The sequence below is a fragment of the Microcaecilia unicolor genome, chromosome 11, assembly GCF_901765095.1.
Source record: "Microcaecilia unicolor chromosome 11, aMicUni1.1, whole genome shotgun sequence".
NCBI lineage: Eukaryota > Metazoa > Chordata > Amphibia > Gymnophiona > Siphonopidae > Microcaecilia > Microcaecilia unicolor.
In genome coordinates this window covers 35729699-35752616 of record NC_044041.1, presented here as the reverse complement: position 1 = coordinate 35752616, position 22918 = coordinate 35729699, and the positions used below count along the sequence as shown (strand labels likewise).

General features: G+C 45.8%; 1 protein-coding gene across 1 annotated transcript in view; it reads right to left on the bottom strand.

The window, feature by feature from the left end:
• P2RX4 (purinergic receptor P2X 4) overlaps positions 1–6332 on the bottom strand; it is a 60955-nt gene extending 54623 nt beyond the window's left edge. Inside the window, exon 1 of the mRNA XM_030219463.1 lies at positions 6089–6332. Within this exon, the coding sequence (XP_030075323.1) occupies positions 6089–6228 (140 nt within the window). The 5' untranslated portion in view covers positions 6229–6332. The remainder of the gene's footprint in view (positions 1–6088) is intronic.
• Between the last annotated feature and the right edge of the window lie 16586 nt (positions 6333–22918).

The window sequence follows — 22918 nt, the reverse complement described above, 5'->3', positions numbered from 1 at the left end:
AATAAAAATAAAACAAAACATATATTAAACCTTCCACTTAAGTTATTTGAAGCAGTTCTTAGTGCTTATTTTTAAATTACACCTGAATTTTTATTTTTGCAATGTAAACCTTGCATTTGCAATAAGATTTGTACCACAGATGGATCGCACAGGTCAGTGGCGTAGCCACAGGTGGGCCTGGGTGGGTCAGGGCCCACCCACTTTGGACTCGGGCCCACCCAAAATTGTGACACTCTTGCTGTGGCTGGTGGGGATCCTTAAACCTTGCCAGCTGAAAATTTTCCTTCCTTGGGCAGCCAGCGCTCTTCCAAATGTCAGCCAGCAGCACTTGCATTGAGCTGGCGCTGAGACCGGCCCTTTTGCACATGCTCAGTTTTCACACATGCAAAAGCACTGAGCATGCACAGCCTGGACAGCAGCATCAGTGTGAGGCACGTGCTGCTGGCTGCCGTTTGGAAGTGTGCTGGCTTCTTGAGGAGGAGGAAATCTTCAGCTGGCAGGGTTTTGGGATCCCCGACAGCTCAAATATTTAATATTTGGGGTTTGTGGGCAGGGAGAGGTGGAGAGAGGAGCAAGAGCAAACTGGAGGGGGGGGGGGGCAAATTCCATGCCCACCCACTTTGGACTCAGGCCCACCCAAAATTAGCCATCTGGCTACGCCCCTGGCACAGGTGTATGGTAAGATTATAACCTCATTGTCAGACTGTGGGAATGTAATACCAGAAAATCTTGTTTTATATCCTCACAGGTGGACAGGATATCTCTGTTCCCTATAATGCTGAAAAACCCCCACTTCTTTGCTCACTCCCTATCCCCAAGACTTTACCAGCCTTCAGAAAAGCCTCTTGCAGCCCTTCACTAGATCTTCACCAAATGACACTAACATGACGTAAGTACATAAGTATTGCCATACTGGGAAAGACCAAAGGCCCATCAAGCCCAGCATCCTGTTTCCAACAGTGGCCAATCCAGATCACAAATACCTGGCACGATCCCAAAAAAGTACAAAACATTTTATACTGCTTATCCCAGAAATAGTGGATTTTCCCCAAGTCCATTTAATAACTGTCTATGGACTTTTCCTTTAGGAAGCCGTCCAAACCTTTTTTAAACTCCTCTAAGCTAACCACCTTTACCACATTCTCTGGCAACGAATTCCAGAGTTTAATTACACGTTGAGTGAAGAAAGGTTTTCTCCAATTCAAACAAAGGAGACGGAGGTCCACTAGACCCCCAGACACCACCATTACTCAGCCCTGGTGGCCTAATGCCCCCCCCAAGCCCCCACCGAGACAGCAATATGGGGGCTGGAGATAAACGTGAGACTTAGTAGTGCAGGATGAAGGGCTTGGCTTCGCTGATACTGCTCTGAAGAGAAAAGGGGGCTATTGAGGTGGAAGATACCCGTCTACAAAAGGCTTGTATGAACTGCACTGAGCATCCAACAGTCTCGCAAGGCCACCGCTTGGACTCTCGGCAGCCATTCTGAAGCGGCACGGGAGCAAGACAGTCTGCAGCTGGCAGGAAAGAGGGGGCTCCTTCCTGCTCCAAAGTGGTCACTAGATGACCAGGGCACTACAATAAGGGAGGGGAGGATAGGACACCCTCAGGCCTGCTCGCCTGCCCGTTCATCCACAAATCCGGACAATCGGGCAGGCTGGCAAAACCTGCCTGGATGCCAGGCCGTCTCCTCAAAACGAGGACATGTCCCGGTAAAACAGGACGTATGGTAACCCTAAGCAGGTGAAAGCTTGGCTCTTCAAGCAGGCCTTTAACGGAAGAATTAACTAACTTGCTAATCACACACAAGGAGCGACACCAGCTGCACATACTATAGCTGGACATGTTTATCCACTCCTACCCTAAGATAAAAAGCACCATTCTGACCTCATGTGCAACTTTCTTTAAAATTAGTTTCTTTATTTTCCAGCTCCTGTTAATCTATCTTATCTTTGCTTACACCCTATGTTGCCTATTAAAATGTTTTATCATGATTGGGTGGGTAGGGGCTGGGTTCTTACAGGGGTAGTGGGGGGTTTAATGATTTAACGAGTAGGGATGTTGTCGAGAAATACCACCTCCAGTCTGGCAGCACCTCCTAAAAGGATAGCATCACCCTAGTGAAGTAGGAAGTAATCCTGTTGCCAGGACCAGCCCACCAAGGGATGAAATATCCTCTCACACCGAGGATATGTCTCCAAGAACTTTTGCCCAGGTGGGAAGGGTTAGGTGTTGTTGGCTGGGTGGCTGGTGGCAGGGCCGCCGAGAGACTGGGCCGGGACCGGGACAAGGCCGCCCCGGGCCCCCGGCCCTGCCCCCTGGGCCCCGCCCCCCAGGTTGTCGTCATCGCCCCCCCTGAGGGGGGCCCGGCGCCACAGTACCACCCGCCTCCGCCACCGGGCCCCTTCCACCCAAACCCCCGCCAGCAGAATTGCAGTCTTCTGACCTGACTTCGGCGTGCGCGGCCCACACAGACGCGCTCCTCTCAGCTAATCTTCGCTGTACTCTGCAGGGCTTCTGTGCGTCTGACGTCCTGCACGTGCAGCGAAGATCAGCTGAGAGGAGCACGTCTGTGTGGGCCGCGCACGCTGGAGTCAGAACAGACGACAGCACTTCTGCTGGCGGGGGTTCGGGTGGAAGGGGCCCGGTGGCAGGTGGGACTGCGGCGCCGGGCCCCGGGAATTTTGTCCCCACTGCCCCCCCCCCTCTCGGCGGCCCTGGCTGGTGGACGTGAGGATCGCCTGGTCACTTGCCTGCCTGATGCAAAGGTGGTGGACCTCAGGCATCACCTAGATAGGATTTTAGATAGTGCTGGGGAGGAGTCGGCTGTCTTGGAACATGTGGGTACCAACGACATAGGAAAGTGTGGGAGGGAGGTTGAGGAAGCCAAATTTAGGCTCTTAAGTAGAAAGCTGAAGTGCAGATTCTCCAGGGTAGCATTTTCAGAAATTCTCCCCATTCCACATGCAGGACCCAAGAAGCAGGCAGAGTTCCAAAGTCTCAATGAATGGTGGAATCTCATGGTGCAGGAAGGAGGGATTTAGATTTGTTAGGAACTGGACAACATTCTAGGAAAGGAGGAACACATTCCGAAAGGATGGACTCCATCATAACTAGGATGGAACCAGGCTATCGGCGCTAACTTTTAAAAAGGAGACAGAGCAGCTTTTAAACTAAAATGGGGGGGGGGGGGGGGGGGGAGAAGGGGAGCCAAACATTGTCTAGGAACGCATGGTTTGGTGTGGAATATCCTTGAACGATACTATTGAAACAAGACATTTAGGGGATCCCAATAGTGAGGTTTCAACAACAGTCAAAGAAGCAGGACGTGTTTAAGGAGAGAGCAGGATAAAGGATGCACATTATCTTGTCAATTTCTAAGAAGCTTGAAGATGCAATGGAAAAAAAACACAGTTTGAGGCTAAGGTCACATGGCCAGGGCTCCTATTGGCTCTCTAGAGTCAGAGTTTTTCTCAGTCTCCACCTGCTGGTAGGCGGGCACAACCCAACAGTCCAATCCTGGTCCGGTCCGGAGGGACGCTAAGGAAAACACAGTTTGAAGTACCTGTATACAAATGCTAGAAGCCTAATAAAATGGGCCGCACTAGTGTAGGTGAATGTTTTGAGCATGTGCAGATCTATTTTTCAGCGCTCCTGTAAAAAAAGCCTTTTTAAAATTTTTGCCAACAATGGACTTGCGGCAAAATTAAAATTGGCACGCGTCCATTTTGGGTCTGAGACCTTACCGCCATCCATTGACTTTGTGGTGGCGACCTCGGGGGGGGGGCGGCCTTGCCCCGGTCCAGTCTCTCGGCGGCCCTGCTGTGACCCGGTATTTTGCATGGAGGTCTATGACAGCTCCCTATACTATATAACTGCCTATGGCAGGGCATGGTAAGCATAGTTTCAACGTTAACCTGCTACTTTGCTCTCATGACAGATAGTTCTTATGAGATAATATTTTTTGTTAGAACATATAAGTACATAAGTAATGCCACACTGGGAAAAGACCAAGGGTCCATCGAGTCCAGTATCCTGTCCACGACAGCAGCCAATCCAGGCCAAGGGCACCTGGCGAGCTTCCCAAACGTACAAACATTCTATACAATCAAGCCATTGTGACATCACTAATGAGGTTGGCTCTTATTGGTGGAATGAGCCACTATGACATCACAATAGGTTAAATCACTGCTCTATGTAATAAAAGTGAGCCAAGTAGAGGACATAAGTACATAAGTAATGCCACACTGGGAAAAGACCAAGGGTCCATCGAGCCCAGCATCCTGTCCACGACAGCGGCCAATCCAGGCCAAGGGCACCTGGCGAGCTTCCCAAACGTACAAACATTCTATACATGTTATTCCTGGAATTTTGGATTTTTCCCAAGTCCATTTAGTAGCGGTTTATGGACTTGTCCTTTAGGAAACCGTCTAACCCCTTTTTAAACTCTGCCAAGCTAACCGCCTTCACCACGTTCCCTGGCAACGAATTCCAGAGTTTAATTATGCATTGGGTGAAGAAAAAAAGTTTCTCCTATTTGTTTTAAATTTACTACACTGTAGTTTCATCGCATGTCCCCTAGTCCTAGTATTTTTGGAAAGCGTGAACAGACGCTTCACATCCACCTGTTCCACTCCACTCTTTATTTTATATACCTCTATCATGCTGTAAAGGCCATTGTTGTCTATAATTTTCCTACCTCAGCTCAGGTGTGAGTTTTGGAGGACTTACAAACTTATGTTTACAATAAATGAAGTTGCAGCCGGTTAATTTTCCATATCCTGCTGTTCAATGTCTTTATTATGGTTGTATCTAAATATCGTGGTGAAGCTTGTAGAATATCAGTTTTGTTTTAATAACCAAATACAAGATATCTACATATGCAAAGATAGGTACTAAACAGAGGAAAAAGCCTCAAACGAACCGCTAAGGCACTCCTTATGTTAACGAAACAACTTTAGGGAGACCTGCGGACTCATCACTGGCAAAAAACCTCCTAGCTACTTAAATTACAGCTCTTCAAATCACTTAAGTGCTTTTATGTAATTATGAAAAAGACTTAGCTTTCCAGCTGTCCAGTTGTTCATTTAAGTTCTTTCAACTACCCACGGCCCATCTTTGGCCAAGGTTTCGATTTCTGCTTCAGGGTTACCGTGGACTCAAGCTGGTTAATTGATCCAGCAAAATTAACCAGCTTGAGTCCATGGTAACCCTGAAGCAGAAATCGAAACCTTGGCCAAAGTCAGGCCGTATTTCTTTCCACACTCTCGTCCGTCCCTACACCCCTACTCCCCTTCCCATGCACTCTGTTCCATGGATAAATCCTTCTTACCTGTTCCCTTCTCCACTACTGCCAACTCCAGACTTCGCTCCTTCTGTCTCGCTGCACCCTACGCCTTGAATAAACTTCCTGAGCCCCTACGTCTTGCCCCATCCTTGACCATCTTTAAATCTAGATTGAAAAACCCACCTCTTTAACACTGCTTTTGACTTGTAACCACTCGCCTCCACCTACCCTCCTCTCCTCTTTCCTCTACACATTAATTGATTTGCTTGCTTTATTTTTTGTCTATTAGATTGTAAGCTCTTTGAGCAGGGGCTGTCTTTCTTCTATGTTTGTGCAGCGCTGCGTACGCTTTGTAGCGCTATAAAAATGCTAAATAGTAGTAGTAGTCATAAGAACAGAACTGCAAACAAATCACAGCCCGGTTTTCGGGGCAAATTCTCCAAAGAACAGAAAGTACTCCAGCTCCATTTTACCCAAGTCACCATGCTGTAAAGGCCTTTTTTTTTTTTTTACCTCCTTATTCATGGGAAATGAGAGACATCAAAGGATCCTTGAGTGCTACCTGCTGGGCATTTACCGAACACACCAATGAGTTTGCAAGCTCTCATGACAGGCTAGAGACGAATCGGCCAGGGCAGCGGAATAACGGGGTGAAAGGGCATCCCGTTATACACGTACCCTCTGTAAACACATGCACACACACTTCAAACCCAAGCTCAGTAATACCCGGGGAAAATCTCTGGATCCCGCCTCCATGCGGAAAAAAAAGGAAAGTGAAATCGCTTTTCCCCTTTCACTTACCCGATCACATATGCCAGGATCATCAGCTGCACAACTCTGTTCATCAGCCCGACCTTTGTGCTCTTGATCAGCACGATCCTGGGGGTGTCGTACTCGAAGACACAGCTGGTCAGCTCCACGCAGCAAGAGCCGCAAGCCATCGTAGCTCGGCCCGGGGTGGACGAACCTGTGCCGAGAAAGAAAGCGGACGAGCAGACGGAACCACAATTTCCTCTTTTCACGTGAGCTCGGAGGCTGTCGCTGATCATCCAGAGTTGTTGCTAGTCGGGCGCGGGTCTGGGACGCCCCCTGCAGGGCAGATCCTGAAGTAACGAGCTCATCATCTCTTTTCTGTTACCATAAGGTGAATCTCATGGGGCTGAGGGGCTCAAAGACATCGAGGATCATAGTAACATAGTAAATGGTCCATCCAGTCTGCCCAACAAGATAAACTCAGTTTACATGGTATATGACACTTTATATGTATACCCTAGTTTGATTTCTCAGGGCACAGACGTAGAAGTCTGCCCAGCACTGTTCTTGTACTAAAAGTTCTGAAGATTCTGGAATCCTAAACAGTTACAAGATTCTAGAATCCCAATTAGTAGCAACATTCCATGTAGAATCCCAAAGAGTAACCTAGTAAATGACGGCAGTTAAAGACCTGTATGGTCCATCCAGTCTGCCCAACAAGATAAACTCATTTTACATGGTATGGGATGTGCTGTTCTGAAGCAGCATCAAAAGCACTGATTTCTAAAATCTATTTGTGCTATAAATAATGGGGAAAGGAATTTTTTGGGAGGGTTAGAATTATCAAATTGTTTACACCATTTTTCGCTGAATTGCGCTCAAACGGATCTTAGGAGCCTGCACTCTGGGTGCTTGAGTACCCCCAATATTGAGTAAACTCCTCGACTGTGTCCAGATGGTGGATATTTGGGTTTAGCACCCCCCCCCCAGTCATTTTAAATAGTCGGCTCCTGAGCCTCACCCACACCCCAATCACGGATATTGCCCTAAACCTTCATGCTATGGGGCCCGAGCCTGGGGCTCCTCCCAACTTTCTAAGGCGGGTCCTAGTGTATCACCAGCCTTGCTTCTAGTATTGTAGAAACTTGTGTGGAATTTAGCAGCCTGGGTTTTGAAAAGTGGCACCTATGAGGACAACTTACTGTGGGAGCAAGAGAAGTGTGGTAGCCGTGTTAGTCCACTTTTAAAGGCAATCAATAGAAATAAAACATGGAAAAGAAAATAAAATGATACCTTTTTTATTGGACATAACTTAATACATTGCTTGATTAGCTTTCGAAGGTTGCCCTTCTTCGTCAGATCGGAAATAAGCAAGTGTTGGTAGATGACAGTATATATAAGTGCAACATCAAAGCATTTCAGTGACAGTCTAACAGGATGGGGGTGGATAGGTGAGAGGAGGGTGACAAACAGAGAAATACAACTTCATGGTTTATAATGGGCTAGAAAACCCAGATCTTTGTTAAGTCCTGTCTGGTGAGTGTCAAAATATTTAATCATTCTGACTTCAAAGGTCTTACGTTCCTGTATTGTTTTAAAGTTACCTTTCAGGATTCTTACTATGAAATCACTGGTACAGTGTTCTGGTTTTGTAAAGTGCTGCCTCACAGGAGTGGGGAATCCTGGCTGGCACTGGTATTTTTCATGTGATGTCTATGTAAATTAAATCTTGTCTTTAGCATCTGGCTTGGTTCTCCAATATAGCATCCTTCGTCACATTTTTTACACTGAATGATGTATACCACATTGGAAGATGAGCATGTAAAGGATTCCTTTATGTTGCATATTTTTCCTTTGTGAATGACTGTGGGGTCCTGTGAAATGTTTTGGCATAGCTAATAAAGGGGGTGGAAGATGGAGCGAAGGGAAAGGGAATGGGATTTGATATACTGCTTTTATGTGGTTACAATCAAAGCGGGTTTTGCCACACCACTAGCTCAGTTCCAAACTTCCGACCCGGGTCACCACAAGAGATTTTGACTCACACCACTGCTCTCACTCTACACTTTCCATACTATACAGTCCTTTCTAGTCGAGCTTGGGTGCAGACAGCAGGTCAAGGTCCAGAACAGAGAGCCAGTAGCAATGGGGAATGAAGTTGAGCTTCACAAAAAAGGGTACTTTGCAAGCACCCTCACTTCCACTTCAAACAACCTCACAGCACTCCAAGGATTATGTCTTTATGCAAATTCAACTTTATTTAACTTTCTGTAGCTACATGGGGCCACGGGGGCCTGCTGATGACCCTCTCGACCCCCCTCCCGCCGCCGACACCGTCAGCAACTTTTGCTGGCGGGGGACCCAACCCCCGCTAGCCAAGGTCCTCTTCTTCCGGCGCAAGGCTTTGTTCTCTTTCTCTGTACGTGCATGACGTCAGACCCACAGAAACAGAATGAAGCCTTGCGCTGGAAGAAGAGGACCTCGGCTGGCGAGGGTTGGGGTCCCCCACCAGCAAAGATAGCTAACGGCGGCAGTGGGGAAGGGTTGGCGGCGGGAGGGGGGGTCGAGAGGGTCATCGGCAGGGGGGTCAAAGTTGGTGGTAGCAGCGGCAGGGGGTCAAAAATGGCGGGGGGGTCAGCAGCACTGGGGGGGGCTAAAATGTGCCCCCTCACCTCGGGCTCTGGACCCCCCTCCCGCCGAAGTCTGGCTATGCCCCTGGTACAAAGATTTTGCCTTGAGTTTAGTCACCAATGTATTTATTCCAGTTGACTCTGTACTACCCCTCTTGTCCCCATCTATATATCTGCATTTTGCCCCTCAGCTACACAGAAAAGCATTAGCATCATTTTTATGCTATTTGAAGGTTCTATTGCACGTTTATTAGGCGTTTCATTGGTATTATGCTGACATCATATTATATCTATGTTATCTTAATATTCTTCCAGGCTATTATGGTATTGTTTGTATTGTACTGACATCATATTTCCAAGTTTACCTTATTTATTGTATTTATGTTTATATTTGGTCATTTTACTATTGTTATGATGTTAACAAAATTGTAAGTTTTATGTTAAACTGGAGCTGCTGTACATTGCCTTGGATGAATCTGTTCATAAAGCGGGTTAATACATCCCAATAACTAACTAAATAAATAATGTGCTAAGCCCATTTCTTAGTGCATCATAGTAAAAGGACCCCTTTGTGAATATCAAGTGGTTGCAAGGTCTCCAAATCAAGCCGAACTTTCTGATGCATGTTTGCCTCCTGCACAGGTGCAGCCCACTGGCAAATATTAAACACAAGAGACAACAGGATAGATTTCTTGCCAAATATTTGCTGAAGGTATGCTTTGTTGACAGAGATAGGATGTGTCTACATTGATGGTTGTTTCAAGGGGGGGGGGGGGGGGGGAAGAAAACTTACAGTAAGCCACAGACTTTAAATGTCTTCCATACTGAGAAGGGTTCAATCGTTGTTTTCAATGCCTTGCTTAAAAAGAAAATCCATATTTTAATCCTGCCGTCAATGCTCTCCCCTCCTCAGACTGCATGGCCCAGCATTAGCCCTGAAGGGCCTGTCATGGAAAGGATATCTTTGGTGCCAATCACTGACCAAAGGGGGGTTGCTACAGGACCAGCATCCAAATTTCTTTCCTCCTTCCCTTCCTTCCTTGTAGCCAGCACATTCCTGAAACTCCCCGAATCCTCCACTGTGACATCCTGAAACTTTTAGAATCCATGGTAAGTATAGTCCTGAGTTTCTATCCTGCAGCAGTAGAGGAGTGTGGTAGCCATGTTAGTCCACTCTTAAGGTTATCAATATAAATCAAACAAAATAAAACTTGGAAAAGAAAATAAGATGATACCTTTTTTATTGGACATAACTTAATACATTTCTTGATTAGCTTTCGAAGGTTGCCCTTCTTCGTCAGATCGGAAATAAGCAAATGTGCTAGCTGACAGTGTATATAAGTGAAAACATTCAAGCATTACTATGACAGTCTGACAGGGTGGGAGGATGGGGGTGGGTAGGAAGTATGCATGGAGACATCAAAGCATATCATTGAGCAGGGACTGTCTTTCTTCTATGTTTGTGCAGCGCTGCGTATGCCTTGTAGCGCTATAGAAATGCTAAATAGTAGTAGTAGTAGTAGTGTGGATAGGTGAGGGGAGGGTGATCAACAGAGAAATACAGCTTTATGGTTTATAATGGGCTAGGAACCCCAGATCCTTGTTAAGTCCTTTCTGTTGGGTGTTAAAATATTCAATCATTCTGACTTCAAAGGTCTTACGTTCTTGTATGGTTTTAGTTTTAAACATTTTTATTGAACAACAATAAAATATTACAAACAGATTTTATTGCTTATGTTCGTTTTCTTTTATTCCCCCCTCCCCTAGTACCCCCCCCCCCCCCAACCCTCTTTTACAAACTCAATATCCATTCTCATAGTCAAAAACATGCCTTGACAATTTTCACTTCAGGTCCAGACATTGTGTACCCAAATGAGGGATTCCTGGTTTTATACTTTCCCCCAACCGTCTCTATCATTCTCCCTTAGCTTTAAGTAGATTGAGTTTGTGATTTATAACATACTATGTTTTACCCTTTGGCTACCTCTGATCAACAAAGAGTTTACATTTCTGCAGTGAATCATCTCCCCCCCCCCTGCCTCCCCTCCTCCCTCCCCCATTCTCACTCTTGCCAGTACCCTCCAGACCTTTACCTTAGCTACAGCACCTTAAGTATTAAGTTCCTACTCCTAGGTGTCAAAGAATCCAAGTATCTGCCCCAGATCTTCAAAAATTTAATACGTTTTTTGGGGCCACTTCTGGCTTCTTTTGTCTTGTATGGTTTTAAAGTTACCTTTCAGGATTCTCACTGTGAAGTCACTGGTACAGTGTCCTGGTCCTGTAAAATGCTGACCAACAGGTGTGGGAACCCTACTGGCACCAGTATTGTTCATGTGATGTCTATGTAGATTGAATCTTGTCTTAAGCATCTGGCCTGTTTCTCCAATATAGCATCCTTCGTTACATTTTTTACACTGAATGATATATACCACATTGGATCTGGGGTTCCTAGCCCATTATAAACCATAAAGCTGTATGTCTCTGTTGATCACCCCACCCCTCACCTATCCACACCCATCCTGTTAGAATATCAATGATATGCTTTGATGTCCCCATGCATACCTCCGACCCACCCCCATCCTACCACCCTGTCAGACTGTCATAGTAATGCTTGAATGTTTTCACTTATATACACTGTCAGCTAGCACATTTGCTTATTTCCGATCTGACGAAGAAGGGCAACCTTCGAAAGCTAATCAAGAAATGTATTAAGTTATGTCCAATAAAAAAGGTATCATCTTATTTTCTTTTCCATGTTTTATTTTGTTTGATTTCTATTGATATCCTGCAGCAGGAAATAAAAAAGTGCCCCAAACAGCATAGTGACCTTGAATGTAAATGAATGAAAGCTGGTGGCTGATGAGTTCTAACAAATGAGTTTAGGGACAGCAGTGGATCTTATATTATCATAGAACAGTGTTCTTCATTGTAAGGCTGGGGGCATGCAGTAGTGGCTCCCACTGGCAGGGCTTCCAGTTCTTGGAGGGAGATTGCAGGCTCATCCTGGATTTCTGCCAATTTCATCCTGGTGCATTATGGGACCTGCAGCACTGATTTCAATGGGTAGGGACTACAAATCCCACACTGCTCTGGAATGAAGGTTTTTAAACCAGGACTGGCCAAAAAGGCTCCCCCCTGGAACAAGGTAACTTGGCAGCTCTACACTGGCCCTAACTGTGGCTCTTCGATTCTGTCCCCCCACATGTTCTCCTCCCACCTTCTCTGGAGACTTCCTGCCACCATTGCCTTCTTCTTGGCACTGCCTGATTCTCAGCAACTTTGAGCCACAAGATGGTCTAACTCCCACATGATTCTCATGGGAGCACCGCTAGGCTCAAATTTATTGAGAGATATATGGTGCCAGACGAAAACAAAATAGTTGTTCAGGAGGCAGCACTGGCAGTATCCACTAGAAAAGGTGAGGGAAGGGTTAACACACTGCAGGGACAACCATCCTGGAGAGATTGAAGTAGGGCTGTTCTGAAGGCTGTGTGGGTGCTGCAGTCACACAGGGTGTAAGAGAGACAAGGGGGGGGGGTACAAAATTCACCTGTCCATTATCTCCCCTTTTGTGGCTTTAGTTCCGTGGGCAGGGTGGGGGTACTGGGGAGTGTTGCACAGGGTGTGATTCCAACTCATGAGTAGAGTATGATGACTGGTGAGAGGGGGATTGAGAATGGCTGACATGGAATTAGGGGAGAGTATCTCCTGGGAAAAAAGAGTGGGGAGGGGAGATGGGTTGAATTAGGGAGCAGTGTGTATCGCACTAATGGGTCCTTTTACCAAGCGTGGTAAGGACTAACGTGTGCTAACTGCAGCTTAAAATTCCATACTGCGGGGTGCGCTGAGGCGTTCCGCAGTCTTTTGACATATGTATGCGCTACTGGTGCACTACAGTATTTAAAAAAATGTTCATCATGGGGGCGTGCCTGGGGGTGGAGAGTGGGTGTGTCTGTGTTAATCAGTTAGCACAGGTATATTACTGCACACTAACTGATTAGCGCTGGATTAATGAGTGAACCCTTATAACCTACAAAATAGGTGGCAGTAAGGACTTATGCACTCATTTGTGTTAATGTCCGCACAATAATGACAACATTAGCACATGTAGAAGTAAACTAAATGGTACTATCAAGGGGTGAGATACCCAATCAAAGCAATATGCAAAAACTACAGAGAGAGGGGTTCTCTTATTCGCTATACACACACAGACTGTTGCTGGAGGAAAAGCCTCGAGAAGCTCCTAGACTTCTATGTGTCTTACAGGAGCAGGACTTCTTCATCATAGGCAAAAACCTCCTTATAAAGCGACTTTATGCTATCAAAGTAATTAATTTGTTTACACTTTCAAACAACAACAAAACCAGGGGACACAAGATGAAGCTAGAATTTGGTAGATTTAAAACAAATAGGAGAAAGTTCTTCTGTACTCAGCGTGTAGTTAGACTCTGGAACTCGTTGCCGGAGAATGTAGTGACAGCAGCTGGCCTTACGGAATTTAAAGGGGGTTTGGACAGATTCCTGAGGGAAAAGTCCATTGAACATTATTAATTTTTTTTTTTTTTGGGGGGGGGGGGGTTGCTGGGTTCTTGAAGCCTGGATTGGCCGCTGTCAGAGACAGGATGCTGGGCTTGATGGACCCTTGGTCTTTTTCCAGTATGGCGGTACTTATGTACTTAGGACGCCTGGTCTCTTCCTTTCTTCCCAGAGCCCCGACCGTGATCAACGGTGGCCAGCCTTTTGAATCACTGCTTCAGTATCCCAAGCCAGAGGGATATCCGTTCAACAATGCCGACGGAGGTGAATAAGAGAACCCCTTTCTCTATAGTTTTAACATTAGCACATGGCCATTAAATTGGAAAATGGAAAATTGGCCATTCTCTGGATCTGGCAAAAAAACGACCTTAGCCCGCAGAAAAGACCCATGTAAGGGTGCGCTAAGGCCATTTGTTTTGCTGCAGCTTAGTAAAAGGACCCCTAAGAGTGCTTGAGCCCCCATTATTATCGTTGAACAGCCCCCCAGGGTAGAGCTAACTAGGGTAGAGGAAGATTTGGGTGGGATACCGGTGTCGGAAATGGTATTTCAAGCGAACGAGTCGGAGAAACTTACTGATTTCACGGTAAACCTGGAGGATGTAATGGGGCAGTTCAGCAAACTGAAGAGTAGCAAATCTCCTGGACCAGATGGTATTCATCCTAGAGTACTGATAGAACTGAAAAATGAGCTTGTGGAGCTACTGCTAGTAATATGCAACTTATCCTTAAAATCGAGCATGGTACCGGAAGATTGGAGGCTCCAGGGGAGATCCTGGAAATTATAGACCGGTGAGTCTGACGTCAGTGCCGGGGAAAATGGTAGAGGCTATTATTAAAAACAAAATTACAGAGCACATCCGAGGACATGGATTACTGAGACCAAGTCAGCACGGCTTTTGTGTGGGGAAATCTTGCCTGACCAATTTACTTCAATTCTTTGAAGGAGTAAACAAACATGTGGACAGAGGGGAACCGGTTGATATTGTGTATCTGGATTTTCAAAAGGCGTTTGACAAGGTACCTCATGAAAGGCTACAGAGGAAATTGGAGGGTCATGGGATAGGAGGAAATGTCCTATTATGGATTAAAAACTGGTTGAAGGATAGGAAACAGAAAGTGCGGTTAAATGGTCAGTATTCACAATGGAGAAGGGTAGTTAGTGGGGTTCCTCAGGGGTCTGTGCTAGGACCACTGCTTTTTAATATATTTATAAATGATTTAGAGATTGGAGTAACTAGTGAGGTAATTAAATTTGCTGATGACACAAAGTTGTTAAATCACGACAGGATTGTGAAAAATTACAAGAGGACCTTGGGAGACTGGGCGGCTAAATGGCAGATGACGTTTAATGTGAGCAAGTGCAAGGTGATGCATGTGGGAAAAAAGAACCTGAATTATAGCTACGTCATGCAAGGTTCCACGTTAGGAGTTACGGACCAAGAAAAGGATCTGGGTGTCGTCGTCGATAATACGCTGAAACCTTCTGCTCAGTGTGCTGCTGCGGCTAAGAAAGCGAATAGAATGTTGGGTATTATTAGGAAAGGTATGGAAAACAGGTGTGAGGATGTTATAATGCCGTTGTATCGCTCCATGGTGCGACCGCACCTTGAGTATTGTGTTCAATTCTGGTCGCCGCATCTCAAGAAAGATATAGTAGAATTGGAAAAGGTGCAGCGAAGGGCGACTAAAATGATAGCGGGGATGGGACGACTTCCCTATGAAGAAAGACTAAGGAGGCTAGGGCTATACAGCTTGGAGAAGAGACGGCTGAGGGGAGACATGATAGAGGTATATAAAATAATGAGTGGAGTGGAACAGGTGGATGTGAAGCGTCTGTTCACGCTTTCCAAAAATACTAGGACTAGGGGGCATGCGATGAAACTACAGTATAGTAAATTTAAAACAAATCGGAGAAAATTTTTCTTCACCCAACGTGTAATTAAACTCTGGAATTCGTTGCCGGAGAAAGTGGTGAAGGCGGTTAGCTTAGCAGAGTTTAAAAAGGGGTTGGACGGTTTCCTAAAGGACAAGTCCATAAACCGCTACTAAATGGACTTGGGAAACATCCACAATTCCAGGAATAACATGTATAGAATGTTTGTACGTTTGGGAAGCTTGCCAGGTGCCCTTGGCCTGGATTGGCCGCTGTCGTGGGCAGGATGCTGGGCTCGATGGACCCTTGGTCTTTTCCCAGTATGGCATTACTTATGTACTTATGTAGTCACACACTCAGCTTCACATACTGTAGCAGGACTTGCTTATTTATATCTACTCTGAGATCATGTTTATGCATTGTTTTCTTTAAATTTGTCACCCTTATTTTCTATCTAAATCCTGATCCTCTGTCTTATCTGTATATTGTAATGAATCATGGGCTGTGCATAAGGGTGATAAGCAGAGCAGGGAAAGTTCTAACCTGTATTACCCCCCAGCATAATATCTTGAAAGAGGTGGAAAACCCGGCATGACCAGAGAAAGGGAAGGGACCCGGACAGATAGATCCCTGGCAGTTTCAGATGCAATCCCTACAGACAGCCCAGGATCCCGAATTAGCCCAGGCTCCCTGGTTGACTAGGCAATATAATATGGACACTGATGCAGCTGGGAGGGGGAGGGGCCTTCATGGGCTAATAAGAAAGAGGAAAGTGAAGAGCCCGAGATGGAGTGGGCTGATCAGGTGGTGTCTCAGACCAGTGGTGTAGCTATGGGGGCCTGGATCCCCCCAAACTGGATCTGTGCCCCTGGTCTGGCTGGTGGGGGTCCCCAACCCCCGCCAACTGAAGCATTTTTTCCAGCACTGGTCTCTGGCGCCGTCACAGTTCGTGCCCTGCTCTCTCTTCCCCTCACATCCGGCATGCACGTGAAACTGAGCATGTGCAATTTCATTAAAACGAGCATGCCTGAAATGACATAAGGCGGTGCTTCAGCTGGCGGGGGTTGGGGAACCCCACCAGCCAAGGTAATCATACCAACAGCGGCGGTGGGTGGAGGGCGGCAAGGCGGGGGGGTGGGGGGGGCGGGTAGGGGGACCAAAATGTGTGCCCCCTCCCTTTGGGCTCTGGCCCCCTCCTATCTTAAAGTCTGGCTATGCCGGGTTCTTGAAGCCTGGATTGGCCGCTGTCGGAGACAGGATGCTGGGCTTGATGGACCCTTGGTCTTTTCCCAGTATGGCGGTGCTTATGTACTTATGCCCCTGTCTCAGACTGTCCCAGAGACAACGGTTCCTGAAGAGGAGGAGAGAATGGAGGTATCTCCAGAGTGAATGAAATCAGTTGCTGGGAGCTTCAGGGGCTGGAAGAACTCTGTTTTGGGTTTTTTTCACACAGCCCTTGAGGGAGGACCAGTGTTGGCTTATTACCGGTAAGAGGGTGGTGGGACAAGCCTAGCTAGAGATATGCCGAGGCTATCTATGAAAGTTTGAAAAGCTATTAACTATTTGAAACTGTGAAATGAACTTTAAACTTGCAATGTGCTTTTGGTTCGGTTTTTGTGTTTTGTTTTGGAGATAAAGACTGTGCTCAGAGGAGGGAGACATTTAAAGTTATACTACAAAACTGAAAAACAGCCAAACCCAATCTCAAGGGGTCATGTGTGGTGAATATACAACAATAAATGGGAAATACCCTCAGAAACCAAGGTCACTGCCAAGGTCTGACCATCAAGACACTGATATCTATATAAGATTTATGTGCCTGTGATCTTCTCTCTTTCGTGGGGTATATTTTCCCATATCTTGTCAATAGAATTGATTCACAATGAAACCATTACTTCCAAACATTGCTGAGTACAAAAGAACTCTCCAAGCAGCAGCATTACTTAAATAAACAAACTTAGCTGTCTCATTGCTGGCTTAATACCCCACACTCCAACTGGTGACTTTCAAAGGACAAAGCATAAATAAACTGATTATAAAAGGGCTTTACTAGACAGGGGAAGGTTAGTGTGCCTTCCTTTGTTTTTGGATAGTAGAAGAACAAACAGACAAGTACTGTGCACTACTGCAGCACTATTTCTACCAAAGAATTACTGATAAGCAAGACTGAAATCCCGGAACGGATTGGGGGATTTGGATTGCAATAATGTTTTTTTCTGTGTTTTCCGAGGCTTGCTTTTCAGCAGCCTCCTTAAAGACAAGAAAAGACCCCAACCAGACCTCATACCAGCAGTACAGCCACCTCTCCCCTCCGCTTACCCCCTGTGCTGTCTCTTAAGATGTTTCGATGTGTCTTGTGTTGACCTTGTAACTAGCATACTATTTGAATATATTTACTGCTGTAATTGTCTGTTGCCTATGTCCAGGTTATTTTTGCTGTACACCACCTTGGGTAAATTTCTTCAAAAGGGCGATAAATAAATCCTAATAATTAATATTGTTGGTCTAGGCCCCCCCCTGCCCCATAGCCCAGAACACTCCTCGCTTTTTCTGTCTCATGCATTGGCAAAAAAAAAAAAAAGGTGTCTCCCACTTGAAAAATTGTGAGACTCTGTACTAACTTTTGGAAAAACTGCATACAAAGGCAGAAACATGTTTGCAAGGTATGTATTTTATCAAAATGTTTGTTTTATTAAACGTGATATACTGCCTAACTTTGACAGGTCAAGGCAGTTTACAAAAAGACAAATATACATCTTATCCATAAGAAAGGAACTCCATGTAATATATAGGAAAGCCTAATCACAATCACACACGAATCAGTCATAACAATAAAATAGAGAAAAAGAAATGCAAATTGAAAATCCTGAAATACAGAGACACTAGTACATTTTGCTATCATCCATAGTAATATTAAAAGCCAATTTTAAAAAATGGGTCTTTAGAAAACCCTTGAATTCTTTTGGCAGACTTCTACGGTCTACACCCTGATCATAACTGAATAGATATAGATGAGCTGGAGTGTAAATTTTAAGGTGCTTCGACGTTAGCTTCCGAACGTTTAGTACAAGAGTGCTGGGGAGACTTCTATGGTCTGTGCCCTGAGAAAGGCAAGGACAAATCAAACTCGGGTATACATATAAAGTAGCACATACCATGTAAAATGAGTTTATCTTGTGGGCAGACTGGATAGACCGTACAGATCTTTATCTGCTGTCATGTACTATGTTACTCTTTGGGGTTCTACGTGGAATGTTGCTACTAACTGGGATTCCGGAATCTTGTAACTCTTTAGGATTCCAGAATCTTCAGAACTTAGTACAAGAAGAGTGCTGGGTAGACTTCTATGGTCTGTGCCCTGAGAATGGCAAGGACAAATCAAAGTTGGGTATACATATAAAGTTATCACATACCATGTAAAATGAGTTTATCTTGTTGGACAGACTGGATGGACCGCTCAGGTCTTTATCTGCCGTCATTTACTATGTTACTGTGATAACAGCACTTAACGAGCAATAATGAGCACTAATTGGCAATAATTAGAATTTACATGCACAACTCACTAAGTGTATTCTGTAATGCAGAGTGCCTACATTTTAATGCACACAGCCAAAAAGGAGCTTGGATATGGGCGAGGAAAATAGGTATTTTGTGGGTGCTCCAAAATTTACGCACACTGTTGCAGAATATGTCCTCCTGCGCCTAAACCTATGTGCCGGTATTTATGTAATATTTTCCTTTGTGTAAATGGATGAGCATAGTTCTAGGCACTGGGATATCAACCAAGCATATTCTATACACCGCGCCTAAATCTAGGTGCCGCTTATAGAATATGCTTAGGCGGAAATTTGTTCTGCGCAGATTTTTCAGGTGCCCTTATATAGAGTCTGGCCCTTAGTGCCTCCTCAATAGCAGGCTGTAAGTGCTTCCATGTTTATTATTATTTTTTTTTTTTTTGCAAGTCCTATGCGCTAATGGAAAAATTAGTGTGGGAGCTGCAAACAAAAATATATATTTAATATAGCCTCAATGCTGCCACATTTTACCGAGCCGCACTAAAAAATGACCGCACCTGCTGTCAGCGCGTGGGTTTTCCGTGTGCCGTGGTCACTTTTACCATGGCAGTAAAATGGCCACCTTGCTATATTTTCCTGTAATGGCCGCAGGGCTGCCGAGAGGGGGGGCAGGGGGGACAAAATTCCCCGGGCCTTCAAGGGGGGCCCGGCGCCACAGTCCCACCCGCTCGCCCTCGGCTCCATCGTTGACCGTCTGCCACCAGGCCGGGCCCCCTGCATTGAAATCACAGCGCCTCTCACCTCCGTGTGAAAGTGCTGCAGGCAGCAGCAGATCGCCTCCCTTCAGGCCTCCTTCCCACCCTGTGTCCCGCCCTCGTCTGATGTAACTTCCACGAGGGTGGGACACAGGGAGGGAAGGAGGCCCGAAGGGAGGCGATTTGCTGCTGCCTGCAGCGGTTTCACATGGAGGTGAGAGGCGCTGTGATTTCAATGCAGGGGGCCTGGGTCGGTGGCGGAAGGGGGGCGGCGGTGGCGGCAACCTCGGGGGCGGGGCCCCGGGGGCAGCCTTGCCCCGGGCCTAGCCCAGTATGGCCACATTCTAATTTCCCCATTAGCGAGTGGCCATTATGGTGGGAGCCCTTACCGGCACTTTTTTTAGGAGACAGTAAGAGCTCCCACGCTAATTGGGTAGCGCAGGCATGCCTGCTCTCCAATCATACGCACGCCTCCTGTGCTGGAAAAGAAATATTTTCCAGATCGGGATTAGCACACACTGAGCAAGAAACTATCGCGGTAATGCCCTTTTAGCATGCGGTAAGCCCGCGTTAGGCCTACTGCGCCTTGATAAAGGGACCCCTTAGTGCACAGGAAAGTCTTAAATCAGCATGTGCTAAAGCCCAGATTTTGCTGTGGCTTAGCAAAACGCTCCTTAGATAAAACATAACAACATTTAATAATCACTTTTAAAGAGATAAAAAAAATCGGTGCTGGTTGAAAACAAAATTATTGTAAAAACAAAATCAAAACCCAAAACACTGATTCACCCCAGGAAGGGCAGATCAGCTAAGTTAACTATCTATTACAGGAGGGAGACCTTTTGGTCTTCTTGGATCTCTGCCAACCTCATCCTGGTGTATTATGGAACCGTCCTGCAGCTCTGCTTCCAGTGGATAGAATCATGGACTACAAATATTACACTGCGTTGGGATGTAAGTTTAAAACCTGGACCAGCCAAAAAGTCTTCCTCCTGGAATGGGTAACTTGGCAGCTCTGTAAGGAGGTCGCCTGGGCTCTAACTACTGTAGGACATAACCCTGGAATGGTGCAGCTTGCAACATCTATACCCTCTTCCTGTTTTCTCCCACACCCAAATGCTGAGTACAGGAAGAAACAGGAAGAGAAAACATGTGCCCAGACAGCAAAAGAGTCAGAGCCACAATCCAGACTGACAGGGCACCAAGGGACTTTTTAAAATGTACTTTCTATGCCCGTGTGTGTGTGTGTATAGATTACTCACACTTTGTTCTTGTGGGGGTCACAGGGAGAGGATTAAAGTTTCAAATGTCTTTATTTCTTGATATACCGCCAAAGGGTGCATGCCATACATAGTAACATAGTAGATGACGGCAGAAAAAGACCTGCATGGTCCATCCAGTCTGCCCAACAAGATAAACTCATATGTGCTACTTTTTGTGTATACCTTACCTTGATTTGTACCTGTCCTTTTCAGGGCACAGACCGTGTAAGTCTGCCCAGCACTATCCCCGCCTCCCGCCACCGACTCTGCCACCCAATCTCGGCTAAGCTCCTTAGGATCCATTCCTTCTGAACAGGATTCCTTTATGTTTATCCCACGCGTGCTTGAACTCTGTTACCATTTTCATTTCCACCACCTCCCGCGGGAGGGCATTCCAAGCATCCACTACTCTCTCCATGAAAAAATACTTCCTGACATTTTTCTTGAGTCTGCCCCCCTTCAATCTCATTTCATGTCCTCTCGTTCTACCTCCTTCGCATCTCCGGAAAAGATTCGTTTGCATATTAATAGTTTTCAAATATTTGAACGTCTGTATCATATCACCCCTGTTTCTCCTTTCTTCCAGAGTATACATGTTCAGGTCATGCCATCATAGTGATTTACAATAATACAATAACATAAAATAGGAGAGATCATAGTAGAAAAAGAACTACAGACATTCAAATATTTGAAAGGTATTAATCCACAAACAAACCTTTTCCAGAAACGGAAAGGTGATAGAACTAGAGGACAGGACGAGGTTGAATGGGGGGCAGACTCAAGAAAAATGTCAGGAAGTATTTTTTCACTGAGAGGGTGGTGGATACCTGGAATGCCCTCCCACGGGAGGTGGTGGAGATGAAAACCGTAAATGAATTAAAAAATGCATGGGATAAACACAAAGGAATCCTGTTTAGAAGGAATTGATCCAAGGAAGCTTAGCGGAGATTAGGTGGCAACAGCGGTAATTGGGAAGCAAAGCCAGTGCTGGGCAGACTTCTACGGTCTGTGCCCTGATCATGGCTGAATAGATTTGGATGGGCTGGAGTGGAGCTTTTCAGAGGCTTCGATGACAACTTCAGGTTTTAGAACAAGGACAGTGCTGGACAGACCTCTATGTTCTATGTCCTGAAAATGGCAAGGACAAATCAAGACCAGGTATACATATGAAGTATTACATCATACTTTATGTAATGAGTTTATCTTGTTGGGCAGACTGAATATACATATATATACTAGTGGAACTCAGCCAGTTTCCTGAACAATGAAACGGGCCCTAGAAAGGCTCTCTTGTGAGTTTTTGTCTCTCCCCTGCCCTCTCCTCCATGTCCAGCGATTCTTCCCATCCCTTCCCTCCCATCCCTTCCCCTCCATGTCCAGCGATTCTCCTCTTCCCTGCCTTCCCATCCATATCCCGCAATTCTCTCCTCTACTCTCCTCCCATCCATGTCCATCAATTCTCCTCTGCCCTGCCTCCCCTTCCCCTCCCCTCCATGTCCCACAATTCTCCCCTCCATGTCTAACGATTTATACCTGAACGTTCTCTGGCTGGCTGGCTTCCGTTCCGTTCGTAACATCCTGACGTCAGCTCGCCTCCAGTGTTCCCTTCCCTCTCACTGTTCCGCCCTCTGACATCATAAGTACATAAGTACATAAGTAGTGCCATACTGGGAAAGACCAAAGGTCCATCTAGCCCAGCATCCTGTCACCGACAGTGGCCAATCCAGGTCAAGGGCACCTGGCACGCTCCCCAAACGTTTTGACGCGAGGGCGGGACAGTGAGGGGGAACGGAACGCTGGAGGCTGGCTGACGTCATTTGATGTTACGAACCCAGGCAGCCAGACAGCGATGGAACGTTGGAGGTGCAAATTATTATATTGGAGAAGTAGCCTGTTAGTGCAGCAGTCTGAGAACTAGGGGAACTGGGTTTAGTTCTCACCGCAGCTCTTTGCGATTCTGGACAAGTCATTTAACCCTCCATTTCCCAAGGTACAAAATAAGAACCTGTATATAACATGCAAACCGCTCTGGTTGTAACAACAGAAAGATGGTATATCAAATCCCATCCCCCTTCTCTAAAACACTTTTTTGGCAAAACTACAGAACTCAAACATGAAATTGCTGATCTGCTGGTAGTGACTGTAATCTATCATTAACATCATGCATAGTACCTGAAGACTGGAGGGTGGTCAATGTAATGCCGATTTTTTTTAAAAAGGGTTCCTTGGGTGATCTGTTAGATTACAGACCAGTAAGCCTGACTTCAGTGCTGGGCAAATTAGTGGAAATTATTATAAAGAATAAAA